Source organism: Cololabis saira, chromosome 11 (assembly GCF_033807715.1).
Source record: "Cololabis saira isolate AMF1-May2022 chromosome 11, fColSai1.1, whole genome shotgun sequence".
In the NCBI taxonomy this organism is placed as follows: Eukaryota; Metazoa; Chordata; class Actinopteri; order Beloniformes; family Belonidae; genus Cololabis; species Cololabis saira.
In genome coordinates, this window is record NC_084597.1 from 13,294,298 (window position 1) to 13,313,772 (window position 19,475).

Genomic DNA, 19,475 nt, shown 5'->3' on the forward strand with positions numbered 1-19,475 from the left:
CCACTAGGGGTTTTCTCCAAAAGAAAATCACTGTCAACTGAACTCCATATTAAATGTCCAACTTTACAGCCTGGTACCAGTTCTGGTGTCCACGGCTAACCTCTCAATCCATGATAACTGTACAGGGGGGTGACTTTTATGTACCTCATTAGGTAAAATTGTATGAAGCCTGTTTGGAAAATTGGAGATGTGGCTTGTTGAGTGAAAGTACTCTCTAAGTTAGTTGTGATCACCTTAGCTTCTGGGTAGGGCTGCAACTAACGACTATTTTAATAGTCGACTAGTCACCGATTATTGAAACGATTAGTCGACTAATCGGATAATTAGTAATTTTTTCTTAAATTTATTATGTCGCTTTAATTATGTGGCAAATGATAATAAACACAAGAAAGATGGGTACTTCAATGAAAAATACAGGACTGTCTCAGAAAATTAGAATATTGTGATAAAGTCCTTTATTTTCTGTAATGCAAAAATGTCATACATTCTGAATTCATTACAAATCAACTGAAATATTGCAAGCCTTTTATTATTTTAATATTGCTGATCATGCCTTACAGTTTAAGAAAAATCAAATATCCTATCTCAAAAAATGAGAATATTCTGGGAATCTTAATCTGTAAACCATAATCAGCAATATTAAAATAATAAAAGGCTTGCAATATTTCAGTTGATTTGTAATGAATCCAGAATGTATGACATTTTTTTTTTTTTTTAATTGCATTACAGAAAATAAAGAACTTTGTCACAATATTCTAATTTTCTGAGACAGTCCTGAAGATATTTTATTCAACTTTGCCGCTGTTCATACAAAAAGTTAATAAAATGTCCTATTTAAAACCAAGGACAAGTATAGACATAAATCCCTAAATAAATAAACCTCTGTCCATTATTATTCATTTTTTAAGGACAGGCAAATGTGTTATATAAAAAATAAAATAAAACGTCTCATATTTTTTCTCTATCAAGTGGGTGAAATCGGTTCTGGATGGCAGGACATGATCTGGGTTGAACTGGTGTTGTTGAAACCCGTCACCCAGACCCGACGTGCTTTCTCTTCAAATGCTTGCATTACCAACGTGCTCCCGTGATAAGCAAGGTCTGCTTTGCAAACCTTGCAAGTCATTTTTTTATTTACCGTATCCAGGCTAAAAGGCTCCAAAACTTTAGAAGTTTTGTTACATGCAGCTGCTCTACAGGACGGGACGCCGTCATTATTGTTTACACGCTACCGCTCGGCAGAGACGCTAGCGCGCATGCGCGACTCTCAGCAGAGATTGTATTGAAGTGAGACGCCTCACTCCGTTGGAAAAACACGTCTGGCGACAATTGTCGACAATGGAATTCATTGTCGACGAATCGTTGCAGCCCTACTTCTGGGCGTTTAGCACTTTCAGTTAATCTAACATTTGAGCTGTGAAATAAAAGCTCAGTTTACGCTTATTTTAACAGACGTCTAGTTGTGCTGTTAGCTGTACTAACGCACAACTGTGACCTGTTCTGAGTTGGCCTGAAACATTCTGGGCTAACAATGGCTCGTCGCTCCCTGCCTTTGGCCTTCGGCAAAGCTTAGCTGAGCAGCCAGAAGCAGCATCTCACGATTCCTTTAGCTGACTAACTGGACCACTGTCCAACAGCTGATTTACCAGTGGTCTAAAATAGTTAGCCTTCAGTAACTGAGCTAGCTATTTTAGCCCATTTGCCCATTTGCCCAGTTTTGGATTAACTAGAGTAGAGTGATGCCAGCTTTGACTAAAACGGTCCACAACCTAAAAGATTTAGACTTCCAACCGACCTGAACCGTGTGGTGATACTGAACATGCTGCATCGGGTTACTATTACAGACCATCTCACATCTCCACTTTCCAAAAGTTCAATGAATGTTTGAAACTCCTTCTAATACATATTGAATGTGAAGTTAAAGCCTTTTAAATCTATGCTACAAATATCCATAGTTTCCCACATCCTTCCTCCCTGTTTTTTTTAACAACAATGAAGCCCATTAGCACTCAGGATTCAAAAATAAAATCAGGTTTCAAGTAGCCTACAGAGTCTACTCTTATTAGCCAGACCACCTCAATGTTGATTTGTATTTTTGTTGATTTTGCTGGATATAAGAAAAAGAGTACATATCGCGACATGACTTCTTATCCAACATGCCATATATAACAATATGGCATCCAGATGACTGTGATGAGTCACTGATTACAGTGCAGCATGCACATAAGAAGCTAGCTCACGCTGTGGAGAGCACCCCCAAAGCAATTAATAATGTCGACATGAAATAACAACCTGTTAAGGGGAAGATTAGAGGTGAAATCAAAGACAATATTGTTCTGTTTGCCATGTAGACACAAATCGGTACCTGATTAACACGACCTGCAGCTGAGTACAAATCCAGCCAAGCTGACTGCTACATCAATTTATATGTACATCTATATAAGAGCAAGAATGACTAATCTACTGACGTGAACAGAGAACACCGGGATATCGACCTGCTCACCCACCCAGGATTCACGCTGATGGGTGCAGCAGGTTTAAGAGGCCTGAAGAGCAGGCAGACGCCGCTGCGAAGTGTTTGGATGGCAGAGCTCAGCGGATGAGTGCCACGTATGATCTGATTAACAGATGATTAGTTATGCATCAAAAAGGAAATTGGGACGCGGCCAGATGGAAGAGCAAGATCCCAAAGGAGATAGATTAATACATTTAAAAAAGGCTGATTTAGAAATGCATCTACGGTGACGTCATCTTCGAAATTACTTTAAGAGATTGGCAGACATATGCTTTTCCTAGAAGAAAAAAATCAATTATTTTAAAGGGGCCCTGAAGGATCTTACAAGCATCATTTTATTTTTGGAGCCTCGTTTGAGGCACGAAAGGGAAGATAAGATGGCCACATCTAAAATAGACAGTAATAGTCATTAAAATAAGAAACACATCCAAGAGGAGCCAAAATGCATGGTCTAGTAGAAGTTTTAAACACAAATAATGAAGTTCCAACAGAATAAAAGTGGAATAAGTTTGAAGAGACTTAGATAAGACTGAGGGTTACTGCTAAAAAGCTATTCAGAAAAACAGATGAAAGACAGTCTCTTAGGGCCCGATTTACTAAGATTCTAAATAAAGAGTACTAAATTGCGTGTGCACTGAAAAAGTTTGCGCGTGCTGTTGTTGTGTGTTTTGCGGGTGATCAACTAAGATTGCGTGCGCAATTGATAACAGGTGCAAACCTCAGTATTTAAATGAGGTGTTGCGTGTCTTACGGTTTGCGAGCGCAAAATGAAATTTGACGAGTTGGAGTTAGAGATATTAGTGGAAGAGGCAAATTGTTGTGCCGTATTCAGCACCCCTGCCGTGAAAAGCACCCCCTCGTATATTCAATGATAAGTAGACCAAGAAAAAAAACAACACACTGACACTTCAAAATATTTATATATACACACTCACACAAACACATACTTAGGAGTTTATATTATATATATTTACAAATATTATGGAAGACAACACAGTAAGCAGGCTATTAATTAATGACATCAATAACCATTTACCCGATTTTTGTTATCTGTGACTGTGATTGTGGGAAAGTATGACTATTGTGGAATCCATGAGCGCATTTAAACATGAATCATTAACACAAAACTGGACGCTAAACAGAACGTGACACGGAATGAGAATATAATTTTTGTCAGACGAGGGGGTGCTTTTCACGGCAGGGGTGCTGAATACGGCACAACACCGGGGTATGACAAATGCAGAACAGGCACACAATAAGAAACACTTTTTTCTCCATGAAAACACGTGATTTATTTATTATCACAAATAAAAAAATGAATGTGCCTCCTGTGGCAACCTTTTGCTGAATAATACTCGATTTAACATTCAAATAGAATATTTCTCCTTTTGCATGTGGAGAATCCTCAAGATGAGCCATCCCCACCCCAGTCCTCAAATCAGGCACCAACAAGCATCCCTGCGTAATGCTGGGCAGATTAGCACCTTCCTTTCGAACGTATTAAATACAGACGCAATCACAATCCCCGCAAAAACTTTCAGGCTTGGTAAATCTCATTGTGTGTGGTAAATGGACATATTTGCATTTTCCCCTCCCAGTATTTAGAGATTTCTGGCGGGTACGCCCAATATTGATTATTCATCAGGGCAAAAGTACTAAATGAATAGCGTGTGCTATTTTGCTCATTTGAGAGGCGCAGTCCTCTTTGCACGCTGTTAGTAGATCAGCTTGCACTTTGGTTTGCGGGTGATGTCAAGTTTGCACACGTTTTTACACACGCAAACCTTTAGTAAATCAGGCCCTTAGTGTGTTATTAACTACACAGATATCAAACAGAGCAAGGCATCTTCATTTGTAAAAGACTGGTTTATCACTGCAAGTGTGCATTTGCATGCATCTGAAAGAGTCTCAGACTGTGTTCAGATGGCCAGCCTAAACCAGATTCTTGGCAGATCCAGATTATAGAATAGAATAGAACTTCAATTGTGCAGCAGCAAACACACACACTCTCAATGGTTTTTACTAAATACACATGAAAGTATGACAAGGTATAAAAAAAGTATATCCTAAAAAAGTAAAAATACAAATAACCAATAAATAGCTAAATAATTAAAAAAGCGCAATATAAAATGTAGAAAAATGAGCAATGTACAAGAGAAAATACTAAACCCATTATATCCATATAAATTTGTTCACAGTTTGAACAGCCAAAAACAACATTGAAATGTTTTTGTTTGTTATTTTTCTCAAATGGGATAAAACCATCTGTGGAAGTGCTTAAAATGTGATTTTAGCCATATCTTCATGTATGCATGTCAATCTGAATGGTCCGGTCACTCTAATAGGATTAAATTAGTGTTTTTTACCATTTGCAACACAAACAACTACACTACCAGAGTGATGGAAGTGACGGTTTTGGAGCACAAAAATGACTGTTTCCTCTGCCTTTTTCTTGCAGTTTTGTCATTGGAGAGTCGTTGCCAATACAACAACAGTCCATAGGTGGATAGATTCAGAAAATATGCACCGCAGCAGAATATAAATACATGAAACATCAGTAAAAGCCAGTTCCTCTCTTCATTTTTGTTTGCATTAAGGGGCCACAACTGCTTTGGAGTTTGCTACAGAAATTACAACAGCAGTTCTTCCATTTCAAGAATTTTTTTCAAATATTTAAAGAATTTAAAAATAAAACAGAAAATAAAAAAAGTGAGTCATCAAAAAGCCATCACACGCTATAAACTAATCTAATTTTGATTTGGCTTTTCATCGGTCAACCACAGTGGCTCTACTTATGATTCATGAGAACATATTCAGTCAAAAACCTTAAATTTCTCATTGACATTATAGAAAACAAATCTCAAACTAATTTGAGATTTGAAATGAGCAGCGATATGACAGAGATAAGATTAATATGGGAAGGATTTAATCCTAGAAGTCAGCTTTTCTTCACCGATTCAGCCCACCGTTGGGAGAAACACTGGACTAATACCAACCAGTTCATTATTTGAATAAGAAAAAACCCTGCAGATCAGCTACTGTAGCACCTGAACAAAGTCAATACACCAAAACTTCATCCCACACTGTCAAGTCAATTTCTTCTATACAATCCAATATGACAAATAAAAAAGGAAGTAAACAGAGTCTTCATCAGTGGAGCAATCAACAGTAATACATTATAATAAACTTATTTTTAACAAAATATGTGTAAATATTGTTTAAATTCCTATTATAGCACAATCATTTTTGAAGTATTCAACTGCTTTCTGAGAGGGCTATGATTATTTATGTGGCTGAATTACTAGCAACTATTTTCTTCAGTCTTGAGAAACTGACTAAATAGATTCCCATATGACATCTTTATAAAAATCTGGAAAACAGCAGATGTTTGATTAAGCAAATCAATTCAACATCTGCATCAAGGCTGGCTCACTGAGTAATAAGGTATAAAGCGTTGAATTCGTTGGTCTCCGAACATACTGTGCTCAAAGGTTGCAGTCAAATTACATCTCAAACACAGCAAAATCAAAAAAAAGTTAAGGAGATAGAAGAAAAAAGGAAATTTCTGCAGAGAAATACATTAGCATACACTTCTAGCGGATCAAAACAAGTCGGAGGGATAACTTGTGTATTGCTTATTTGTTTCTTTTTCCTTCTTTCTTTGTTATTGAAATTATCCGAGCCAACAAATTATTCTTTGTCATTCTTTATATCCACTACATTTGCAGTAAATATGTAATACTGTAAAATAGACAACATTTCATGAAACTGAAAACTTTGAAGCCACTTTATGCAGTCATATGACATCTGACCACAAGGGGGCATATGGCTCTGTGCTGTGACGAAAACTGACAATAATGTGTCAATGAGTGAGGCCAGTCTGTCTTGTCTTGCAATACCAATTTTTCCCACAATCCCTGCATTTCATTGTGTCCATGGGTTGCCATGTGAACTTTCTGGTGATATGCTGCCCCCCCATGGCCTGGCGTGGTATTGCTACACAGAGTGGCTTTAAAGACACGTTTTTTCTTGCTTTAACATATATAAAGTGGTCTCCCCTCAGCCTGCCAACTCAGAGAAGGAGGAAAGCAACCAAATTCTGCAATGTCTGTACAGCCGCCCGGATGAGCCATCCAGTGTCATGTGACTTCTACGAGCCGTTCAGATTCGGCGCATTTTCGTTACGTAACCAAAATGCAAACCACGCCCACAACTATAAAACTGTGTAACTGCATGCGAGCGTCCGACTATCGCGTCGCACTGCGTGACATCGGACGCTCTCTGTCCATCTCCCTCCAGCCAGCTGCCACTTTATTGAGGTTTTTGTAGTGAAATGAGGAGGTATCATAGAGATAACTTCTCATCTCAACTAACTGGATCAGCCGTTGCTCATCCATGACCGTTTCCTACAGCGCTTTCAACCAGCTTTCAACGCGAGCGACAGGAAGAAAATAGAAGCAGGATGTCCGACAAATGTTCAGCTCAAAACGGCACGCCGCGTCGCGCTGCGTTGCTCGCGGCCAGTTAGGACAGTCCAATAGAAAATAAAGCAATGGAATTGATGTTGTTGGTGACGCTCGCTCGCATTGTAAATAACTCTGCCGGCCGGAGCTTCCACCATTTTTTCGTAGCGATGTATCGCGTCATTCAGGCAGCCAATCAGCACAGTGCCTCATTATCATAGCCTCCCCACCCACTCAGAATCACGCATAGATAATGAGGTTAGAAACTGAGATGCTGCAGACATGGCTCAGAGGCTGAATTTCTAATTTGTTTAGCAAAAAAAATCAAAAGCTTGTTTTTAAGACATTCAAGGCCTGTTTAAAATAGACATTAGATACCATAATAGGTCCCCTTTAAGTGAATCTTTTGATTAATTAATTAACTACATTTCCTTGGTAACTTTAAGGGTTCTTGGACAGTGCAGAGCTCTATTTTTACAAATGAAAAATATAACTATTAGCTTTTGATAGTTAACGTTGGCTAGTATTATTTTAGTAGCTGGGTTGCAAAAACTCAAGAATTTAACATGCCACATTTTTGATTTGCCATTTTATTGTAATAGCAGCTTGTGAAAGTCACTGCTGTCACCTCAATTTGTGCACCTTAAAAACATGCCGACAAAGTCCACCACAGAGTGCGTCTCACTGCGAATAAATTCAAAGTGGCAATGCAGTCAAAAGCCTCTGAGGCATTGACACTAACACTGGCAGGCAGGCGGCAGCGGAGCAGTCTGCACACCAGTTGCTGTGCGAGACTGGTAGATGACCTCTCGACACAGTTTCTCAAACACAAACACACACTCGTGCACATGCAAACTAATACAGCAGTGTCAATTGTATTTATCACAGCATCCTATGGCACACTCAGCGGCACAGAGCCGAGACAGAGGCAAACTACATCACAGTGTGTATCACAGGTTTGTGCTTCAAACACTTTTTTCTTTCAGTTTTAGACATCCACTGCCCACCTCACTGTCACCACCTCCATTACAGAAACATTCAATTCAGGCTGTCAAAAAGCTGCCAAGGCAGCGTGAAGCAGCTTTAATTGTTGCCGGCTTCAGATTTAACACACAAGTTTTGCAAGTGGGAGTCGCCTTTGTGTTGGTTGTCTCTACTTAAAACGCAGAGTCCGTCACGAGGTGGTTTCTGCTCAAAATTTTGAAAAGTGAGTTTGAATGTGTGCTGACGTAAACAAACAGAGGGACCCCCCCATGTGAGTGTAATGCGGGCTCAAAGTCAGTCTGCATCAGAGGGATATTTACCTTCTCTGTTTCTTGGTGTATTGTGTGAATTTAAAGGAGCTTGAGGCAGGATTGAGGCAGGATTTATGAAACAAATGTGTATACGTTTTAAGTTTTCTAGTAATAATGTCAGATGAAGCGTTCCAAATCAAAATGAATGAGCCCTCTAGTGTATCTCTCCGTTGCCTTGAACAGGCTGTGTGCTGCAAAATGTGCTGCAATTCAGAGGCCGAATTTCCCTTGCTGTCCTGCGGATGTGACGTCACATGACGCTGCATGCACGTTCTCCCCGTTCTCCCGTGCCGGCTTCACTGTTGGCTGCAGTACCCCCGACGGCCGTCGTGGCGAAGGGTGGCGCTAGAGTCTCATTTCTTAAAAGGAGCCTCATGCTCCTTTAACTTCCTACTTCCTACTTTTTCTCCTTGTTAAAAATTCCTTTTCCTTATTCCTTTTTTTTTCTTTACATTTTGTTCTGGGAACCTTTGCTAGTGACCAACATTGCAAGACATTCTCCCAAGGAGTTTAAAATGGTACCTTGCTCTAAATTTAGATATATTTTTTGCCTTTTCTGCTCTACCAGCAGCAACGTGTTTGTTTTTTAAACAAATAAACTGAACTTATTGTTCTTGTGGTTGGTGGTTTTACATCTTCTTTGATTATTTAAAAAGTGAGCACATTTTTCTTAAAATTATGAGTTCTGTTAAATCCGGACAATAAAAGAAAATCACTTGGGCCTCACTGAGTCTTAAAGTTAGTTCAATAAAATATCACATGAACAACAAAATATGATTACACTTCATGATTTATGAATTATTCACAGTGAATTTGAAAAACTGCTTGTAACGCCTATGATTTGATACCTTGTAGAAGTGTGTTTAGTAGTGAGGCACCCAGGTCATGTCACAGAAAAACAAGCCCAGAGCATCATCACACCACATCCATGCCTGACAGGTGAATTTCAGGTGAATTTCAAACTAATCGCCGATCAAAGTCCTGTACAAGTTGCAAAGATAAAGCTTGTGGAGCTCGGTTCTGTGGCCGGAGTGGAGCTTGAACAGCTATGCCTTAAGAAATGAAGAAACAAGTATTCAAATTTTGAACCAAATCCCAAATTTTTCTACAACCTGTAAATCATGATGTAACATCTGATCTATAACAATATGTAAAGTATTTTATTAATGTTGTGGAGATGTAATAAAAGCATGAAAAATTCTCTTCAAGTCCTGTGAGGGGAGGCAGGAAGGGTCGTCACCTTACTGAGGAGTCGTCATTGAAAAGAGCTGGTCTGGACCATTGAACTATGCTCAAATTTGAACTCCCAGTAAAAAATAACACCTTGATTTCTATTATAGGAGTTGTTTGTGTTGGACCTGTTTATTATAGCAAAAATATCTTCCAATTGGCCTGTTGTATTTTCAAAGAATAGCATGCCATTAGTCTGGGGTTAATTGAGATGCAGGTTTTCAAAGATAAACACTGCTGTCATGTTCTAGTAGGAGAGAAGAGATTTTGACTGCGTAATCTAAATATATCATATTTGTAATTTTCTTCTTGTAGTGTCATATTCTCTAACATTTTCCGTGCTAATTGAGGCCTGTAGAGTTTGAGATCTAGATCTCAGGGGTTGTGTAATTTCCTTAAGCATCGCATTGGCTTGATCTAGGACAGATCTTGCTGAGACGTTCACTCCTAAGATCATCTTGAATGTTTTCAATCTTTCTCACTGAAAAATGCAAAAAAATTATATTTTTTTAGAAGTGCTCTTATAACCCTGACTAGCCTGAGGGAAAGTCGCAGTCGGATCCCTGAGATAATTGCTAATGTCTGTCCTCTCTGGCACTGTGTGATCATTTAATTGTGTGCATTTGACTTGCTTACCCTCTGAATTTTCTAGAAGCTGGAAGAGTTTAGTTAGTTTTTCACACACTATACTTTCCTCTTTACATAATTGTACAACAATTATGCACCATTACAAAAAGGTTATTTTTCAAATGCGATTCTTTTTGACACTTTTAAAGGGACAACTTTATTCTCGAGTGGACAGGGTTTTGAATCTAAGTTGTCACATGAAGTTGGTGGTTGTGGAGTAGAGGAACTCATACCAACACCACCTGTTGATATGCACGCTTCTACTGACAACTGCTACCAAAAATAAAATAGATAGGATGAGTCATGGCTCTGTTTATGCTGGTCTGTCTTATTACTATCTACCAGTTATGTTGAAATATTATAAAACAGGATGAATTAAATGTGATCTAAGTCATGTAGTAACACTATAAAACACAAAAAGTCAAGTGTCATAGTTGTAAAATTAAGAGACTCATTTCAATAACACACTTTAGAAAATTGATGCTATGATGCAGATGCAATTTGGGCAGCTGGAAAGACACATTTAGTTACTTTGAACCAGGAAAACTACAAAACCCTTGCTGACATCTAGTGGTCAAACTGCAGAAAGCAACCAACTCATCAGCGTCCGCCAGCTACAGTAACTAGCAACATAAATTACCCATCAAACAGAAAATAAGGACGTTTGGAATCACTTTTAAAGACCTACTGTAACATATCCATCAGTGTTTTCATCTGGATAAAGTTTCTGCCTCAAAATCCATTCTATTCAGTTTTTTTTTTCTTGCAGTGTAGCCGGTTCTTGCCTTACGTCATAAATATAATCCTATTTCCCATGTGTACCTCAAACATTATCATTGGCTTTGTCACCCACTGTACGACGATCTTCTCCTTCCAGGATTTTATGATGCTTGTAGTTGGTTTTATACCTGTATAACGACCGTGTGCAAATAGCCTGGCGATCCATAAAAATTCACCTCATAAACATCATCTTTTGTGCAATGGGTCTTGTACCCCTGCAATATATAGCCATTTCTACCGGTACGGAATGAACCGAGCCAGTTGCAAGAGGGTGTGGGTGGGTTTTATGCAGTAATCCAACAACTGAATTGCTATTAACACCTTGGATTGACAGGCGTTTGCAGAAAACCGACAGCAGTCACTCATCGCCACGCCCACTCCACCACATGCCATTTTAATATCTTGTTCACACTCCTCTGGTTGTGTCTCTCATGATGTCACATGCTTCTCTTCCCTGATTGGTTGTGTCCCTATCCAAGATTGTTCTTAATGTCAATCCAGAGCAGCCAAAATCATTTAAAATGAAACCAAATCTTTATCTGAAAAAAAAGGCAGTGCCCCCCCCCCCACAAGAACTTTAACGATATCCAGACAGTCTTTGGACGTAAGACAGTCAGCAACATTTAAGTTTGAACTACTGCCTCAGAGTGTTTGGATGTCCGTGTTCAATCCAATTAACGCATGTACAGTATGAAGACAAGTACAAGTACAAATAATTATCCTCAGCATGAGTCTGTTTTGAACACAAGTCATTTCCTGATGGGATAAGACGCTAGGTGGTGCGGTTTTAAGAGGAGGAGGCGGATAATGAAAAAATAATGATAAGGCTTAATAAGCCCAGGTTGATCATCAAAAATAACCTCATTCACATCTTGACAATGCTCATATTTTAATTTTCAGTCATTGTCTCTGCAGTGAAATTAAGTGTTTATTCTTCTGTGGGACAAGAAAAATATAAAACTGTAGTATGCCCTTGCAATTGGTGCACATTAGGGCTGTTCGATTTTGCCCAAAAATAAAATCTCTATTTTTTTCTCTCAAAATCCGATTTTCGATTACGATTACGATTATTTTGTGAATTGACAAAAGGCAAATAAATTATTTCAAATATGCAGTTTTTTTTATTGAACACTTGCCCCATTGGGCTTTAAGTGCAAACTTTGCTCTTATTAAACCAAAAATGAATGAATAAAGTGCAAAACTCTGTAAAATAAGTTGAAAAAAGTTTTATCTCTGAAAAAAAATCAGCAAATCAGCACTTGCAAACATACAGTAAGTTATATTTCCAATTAAATAAAACAAGACATTTTCTAATTAAAATAAACTGGGTCTTTGCATGCTAAATAATAATGCAACCCATGAAGGAGGTGGAGGTGTGGAATGTCAGTCATTACATTTGCTATTCACATTTGCAAGTTTTTTGCAAGGAACACGAGCCGGTCTACCGCATCTGGCCTGAGGGATGCCCGGTGGCATGTTACAACGCCCCCTCCTACTCTTTAGTGCCTCTCCGATGGGGCACTTGTCGCAGGTATTGACATTCATTAATATGGTATCAATCATTAATATGTGTGCAGACAAGGTAAAAAAAAAAAAAAGTGAAAAATCGATTTTACCATTTTCACGTTTTAACATCGTTCTAATTACATAATCGCGATTACGATTTAAAATCGATTAATCGAACAGCCCTAGTGCACATACAAGGCTTAAAGCGGTACAGTAAGTCAATGGAAAGTAATAAAAAAAATAAAAAAGAGTCTGTGGAAAATTAAGATTGTGATGCCTTTTAGCCATGAAACAGTTCCTGTGTTGACAGGATTGAATCCCTGGGTTCACGGTCCATGTATTTTTCTGTTGCCTCGGGACCAAGAAATAAGCACCTGATGGTTCCTGACAAGAATCATTAAATTGTCATAAAAGTCTCAAAATGACCTGAACATGTTCCTTCTGCAAATATGCTGTTGGTTAAGTGTATGCTTTTCTTTGATGGGCTTTGGCCCACCTCTACCAGTATGTCACAGCAGCAGAGCACTCGCACTTTTTCACTATGACACTTTGGCTTCATCAGCTGCGTCTGAGGTGGTGTTTTTTAGTTGATTAGAGTAGAGCAGCTTCCAGCAGAGATGCTGTGCTCAAAGCTTTCAGGACCGCAGGCTGTAAATTTATACAGAGTGGTCGTTTTTTTCAAGCCTTCAGTCACATTTATTCTGCTTTTCAAAGCAGTATGAAGAATATTGCCACTATTCAGATGTATAACTTCAGTTTGGAAAGCCATATTTCATTTGCATGACTGAAAACATGTTTAACTGATTGCTGGCATACGACACGTCCTGTACCATATATATTCATTTTTTCTTTTATTATTTCATCAAATAATCTTCACAACTAGCCATTTGTATAGCAAGGCTGATTTTTACTCTCAGCAAGATCTGCTATAGTCGGCTTTCTAGTCTGACGCCATCCAGGAAGTGAAGAAAACTGCTGTTCTTCCACTGACCAATGGGGACTGGCTCAAAATGCAAGTCAGTTTTCACTAGGGGTGTAACGATACACTAATCTCACGATACGGTACGATACACGATATTGAGGTCACGATAACGATACGATACTATAGCAGTATTTTTTTAACAACCTTGAATGAGGAATATATGACTGGAAAAATGTTTATTTTATTTGAAAGACACAAAATACAAAATAATGCTGTGCATTTGCCCTATTGTTACAGTTTGTAATGCTTTATAACTGTTTAAGTTTTAAAGAGAAAGCCAGGCCAACCATTTTCCACAAACTGAACTAAAAGTAAATGTCAGGTTTGCATTATGCATCTTCAGTTTCATACAATAAAAATGTTTTGCCACAAACTGAATAGTTTCTCTCATGTAAGATTTGACTTTTTTTTTTCCAGAAATTTAACAACTAAAATTAAATAAATAAAAAAAAGTAAATAATTACATACAATTTTACATGATAAAAAAGATTGATTCCTGCTCACCTTATAAGTGTAAGACGATATTTATTTTTGTTAAGGTTATTTTGGTAATTCAGGGTTCATTATTTTATAAATATATTCTTTATATTCTGATGTAAATCAGGGACTATAATGACACTAGTCAGTTTATCTGTAGTGATTAGTCTGTTTTAGATTGGGCGGAGTGATACGCCACAGTACGGCACTAGGTGCTGTGTTGGTGTTCTAAAATCCTACACTGTTGAGCGGACATTAAAGTACACTCCAACTCGGAAGAAGTTTTCCCGTGTTTAAGGTAAGGCTTAACTCTACACCAGACTTAAAAGTTCAGAGCTCAAAACCCTGCTAAAGTCCCGTGATCGGGACCGCAAAAAGGAACTACTTTCTTCTGAGCGTAGTAGGATTTTGGTCCGCGGGTCGAGGCGCGGTCGCCACGCGTGGTCGGATGCGCATTACTAGTCAACACAATAGATTAATATTAATAATCCAATATCGCGATACACCTTGTCACCTCCACGACACGTTTCGTGGCGTTTTTGTATCGCGAAATTTCGTGGCACGATATATTGTTAAACACCTAGTTTTTACTGACCCCCGTGTTAAAATGTCCAACCTTTCAGCAGAAATAAACATATATCATAGATAGTTTCGGTCTCTATCAAGAAGTGTAACATCCACGTTTGTGTATGTGAACTTTAACCTAACCCATCAGTAAAAACTATACAAAGCCAAAAATGTATGTTTAATTAGGGACATGGTTTTTTATCCATTAGCTGCTATAATGGCTAATCATCACTTTACCTACTTAACAGTGTTTTGACTTCTGAGCCGTAAATAAAGATCTGACACTGCACATACATTTTCAGTTTAAAGAAATTATGGCTTGCTGTGCTACTAATCATAGCCACAAGACCCCCTGCAAACAGTTCTGGGTTGGCCTGGAACGGTTGCTTAGCAAAGCTTTCCAAAGCAGCCTGGAGTAGCTATCCACAGGACACCAGCTGGACCACCTCTGGCCACAGCTGGATCCTCCGGGGAAGCAATACCAAACAAATTATCTTCTAGTCTTCATTTCCGCTATATCTGTAATAAGGATGTTTGGATAAATTTGACCAGAATAAATGTCAGGTAATATTAGTTAGTATCCAATGTTACATAAACTAAGCATGCCAAGCTAAATTAGCAGACTAGCGGCAATTGGACTAAAGCTTGCGTTCCAACTGCTTCGCCAGCTGCTTCACGTTGCTCATCAATGCTATAAGGATCTTCTTTCATGTCTTCTCAGTCTGCGTAATTTAAAGTTGCCCTTAAAGTGTCAATTATGCAATACATGTCAATTATAATCATTACAACACAAGCTGAACTAAGTGTGTGATTAAACAGTTGAGACAAATCATAACATCAGCTTCCTTTCAAACACTTAAATGATGACAGGATTCAACAGACCATGTATTCTTTTTATTATAATAATCATAACTATTATAGTGGATAAATATTTTTTTGTTGGCTGTGAAACCAGTTCTGTTTGCAAGACAGTTGATTTCATGTCAGCTGTACTGGCTCCGCAGGGTTAATGTTGACATTGCTGTGTACTTCAGGATCAGCTGGTCAATGCTTGTTCTGACACGTAAATCTGAAATATTGTGGTTTAGATGTGAGTTAAATGAGATGGGTACTTGATTTAACTAAAAAGCCAAAAAGAGGAGAAAAAAGTAGGTAATTAAATGTATCCCATGATCCAAAAGCACCTTTTGCAGCAACAATTTACAGTGGCTGTTTTCTAAATGGCTTTATTAGATTCTCACATGGTTGTGAGAGCATTCAGGCCCAATCTTCTTCACAACATTTCTCCAGTTCATTACGGTTTTCAGGTTCTGCACACCTGCAGATAATCAATTAATGAAGGGTTGATCATTAGCAGCAGTTGTCTGCACATATTACATCCTTTCAAAGTTTGCAAGGGAATACTTTGTATTGTATTTATTTTGGCTTCATTTTTTAAAAATAATTAAAATAAAAAGTTATATCTCGTGCATCTATGACTGCATTTGTTTAATAGTAAGACCCACAATATTCACACATACATAAAGTCCATCCATCCATCCATCCATCCATCCATCCATCCATCCATCCATCCATCCATCATCCAACGCTTATCCGTTCCCGGGTCACAGGGGCAGCAGCCTCAGCAGAGATGCCCAGACTTCCTTCACCCCAGACACTTCCTCCAGCTCTTCCGGGGGGAGTCCAAGGCGTTCCCAGGCCAGCCGAGAGACATAGTCTCTCCAGCGTGTCCTGGGTCTTCCTCCTCCTCCCGGAGGGACATGCCTGGAACTCCTCCCTAGGGAGGCGTCCAGGAGGCATCCGATACAGATGCCCAAGCCACCTCAGCTGACTCCTCTCAATGTGAAGGAGCAGCGGCTCCGAAAACCGGTTCAGGTTCCTCCTGAATCCGAAGTTCAACTATCGACCGTATTCTCCTCTCCAGTACCTTGGCGTAGACTTTTCTGGGGAGGCTGAGAAGTGTGATCCCCCTATAGTTGGAACACATTCTCCGGTCCCCCCTTTTTTAAAAAGAGGGACCACCACCCCGGTTTGCCACTCCAGCGGTACTGTCCCCTTCCTCCATGCAATGTCGCAGAGGCGTGTCAACCAAGACAGCCCTACGACATCCAGAGACTGGAGGTACTCAAGGCGAATCTCATCCACCCCCGGTGCCCTGCCACTGAGGAGCTTATGAACCACCTCAGTGACCTCTGTTGCGGTGATGGATGAGCACGTCCCCGAGTCCTCACCCTCTGCTTCCTCAGTGGAAGGCATGTCAGTCGGGTTGAGGAGATCCTCAAAGTATTCCTTCCACCGTCCGACGATGTCCCCAGTCGAGGTCAACAGCTCCCCACCCGACCCATAAACGGTGCCGGCAGAGTACTGCTTCCCCCTTCTGAGGCGCCGAACGGTCCGCCAGAATTTCCTCGAGGCCGACCGAAAGTCTTCCTCCATGGCCTCACCGAACTCCTCCCAGACCCGAGTTTTTGCCTCGAGGACTGCCCGAGCCACATACACAAAGCATAAAATTAAAAACTTGGTACTAACTTTTGAACGTGGCTGTACATGGATCTGATACAATTTTTTTTGTCTGGGTACAGTAGATCAGGGAATACTGTCAAGAAACGTCAATGTCAAGAAAGGAGTGATGCGGTGGTTATGTGATGGCAGCCGACAGAATTTAAAATTTAGGGAAGTGCTGCATCCATGTTCCTTTTGTATAAAGTGGATATTTGAATTTGTGGTTTGTTGTGTTTCCAGTAGAATTTGGTTGTAGAGTGTGAATGCAAAGTGGATAGGGCTTGAGTCGTGGGAGGAGAGTATGATCACTTTTGGTAGTTAACTGACACAATAACTCCCACAGGTAGGCCTTTATTATTATTATTATTATTATTATTATTATTATTATTGTTTGCCCTTGTATCAAATTATTACTCAATATACATGGTAGGAAAGAGAAACATTAGAGAAACGTTAACAAAATGGATTAAAAAAAGACCACAAATTCAGGGTGTGGCAGCAAAGTAAAAAATTTAATTTGTCACGGCTGCAATAACAAGTCGTTTGGCACATGTTTAATGCAAAGAAGTAACTGTTTCATCAGGCTGTTTGAGGTGTCATCCTCCTCATATTTTCTGCTCTCTAATTTTCTCACACACACCCCCTCACATCACAGCATTGAGCGTGGCGTCTGCTGCTACTGATATGCAACATGTGGTTTCTCCTCAAGACTAATCTGTCACACGCGCAGTGTGCAGCCCTGTGGGCAACCCCGCAATATGTCCCTGGTAGGAAGTGCAGTTGCAGTGCAGGACTTCCTGTCCCTCTAGGCTATCGGGATGCACAGACTCAGCTCACATGGAGGGATGTAACCTTACATACACACCCCCCCCCCAGGAACAATGACTCAACATCTTTATCATCAACTACAAAGACACACATGGTACATGACTTTCAAATTGTGTGAGTTATAACAAAACAAACAAGCTCTTTTAGACCGGGCAGCGAGCAGAGTCCTACGTCATCGCAAGTGGAGGACCTGCTGTGATCCTGGTTCTCAAAGCACATAGCTGGACCACACCCAGTATGTCATGATTCATCAGCCCCCCCCAGATCCATGCCAACAGACAAAAGGGGGATGGTAGTAAGATAGAAAGGATAAAGAGGTAGAAGGGGAGGGGAGGACATAAAAAGTGGAATCTATGAGGAGGATGAGGAGATGCTCACGCTGAGGGACAAAGAAAGCAGCACACAGGAGAGTGGGGGCGGTGGGTTGGACTCACCAGCTCAACCGAACCATAGTGCTTCCTGCTGAAGTCCCCACGCCTGCAGCCCAAGTCCTCTGAGGCAGAGCTGCAACAGAAACACACGGTCAGACACTTGGCCTGTTCTACCTGCATCATGAAGTACGGACACAAACTGTGACATCACTCATAAACAAGTGGCAGTTGCAGCATCTGCTTTTCTTTTTGTTTCACTGATCCCACTCTGTGCTCTTGTTTATCGACCCTTCATCCAGACCCCGTCCATTATTTCTTTTCTCCTTTCCGCCTGTGTCTTTGTTGGCCTGTGGTGGCTGGCAGTGGCGCGGTTAATGGCTGGGAGCGGCAGCCCACCCAGGTCTGATTAAGATGTGAGCCCTGATTGAATTAAGCTTCAGTGATAGATGGAGACTGGCTGAGTGAGCTGAGTACTGGTTACGACGGTCAAATACACACATACTAAAGTAACAGGTAGGCAGGGCAGGTGTGTGTTTCAGATAATGAAGTCCTCTGTAAATTGTAAAAGGTGCTGATCTTCGGCTTGCTTGCTGATTGGGTAACGTATTGTGTCACGCATCGCGTGCAGGACTGGAGGCGATGCTCAGTCAGTTAAAGGTGCGGTTCCAACTTGACCATAGTCCCGTAGACTCGTCAGCTAACCAGGCTAAGCTAGCGGCGGACCGGCCTGTAGCAGCAGCTGCTAGCCGCTACCCTGCAGCTCCCGAGCAGCCGGCCACGCAGGGCGGCTGGGTGACGGTTCGGCGGAAGCGTAGTCCTAAAAGGCGCACGGAACACCACCACTCACTTCATGTGTCTAACCGATTTTCCCCACTCAGCGACACACCCGTTGAGAAGCTGACCCTGGTGATTGGCGACTCAATAGTCAGGCATGTGAGGCCGACTCCAGCGACCATAGTTAGGTGCATCCCGGGGGCCAGAGCGGGCAACATTGAAGCTGATTTGAAGCTGCTGGCAAAGAGTAATCGTAAATTTGGTAAAGTTATCATTACTGTCGGAGCTAATGACTCCCGTCTTCGCCAGTCGGAAGTCACAAAAATGAATATTGTCTCGGTGTGTAACTACGCCAAAACCATGTCGGACTCCGTAGGTTTCTCTGGTCCCCTCCCCAATCTGACCAGCGATGACATGTTTAGCCGCATGCTCTCGCTCCGTCGCTTGCTGTCGCGGTGGTGTTCAGAAAACGACGTGGCCTTCATTGACAATTGGGAGACGTTTTGGGGAAAGCCCAGTCTGATTAGAAGAGACGGCATTCATCCCACCCGGGATGGT

At 40.5% G+C, this 19,475-nt stretch overlaps 1 protein-coding gene across 5 annotated transcripts in view; it reads right to left on the reverse strand.

Moving 5' to 3' along the window:
• garnl3 (GTPase activating Rap/RanGAP domain like 3) overlaps positions 1–19,475 on the reverse strand; it is a 144,182-nt gene that overhangs the window by 76,781 nt on the left and 47,926 nt on the right. For all 5 annotated transcript variants that reach the window (XM_061733780.1, XM_061733777.1, XM_061733779.1 and 2 more), the window contains exon 2: positions 18,207–18,276. In XM_061733780.1, the coding sequence (XP_061589764.1) occupies positions 18,207–18,276 (70 nt within the window). The remainder of the gene's footprint in view (positions 1–18,206; positions 18,277–19,475) is intronic.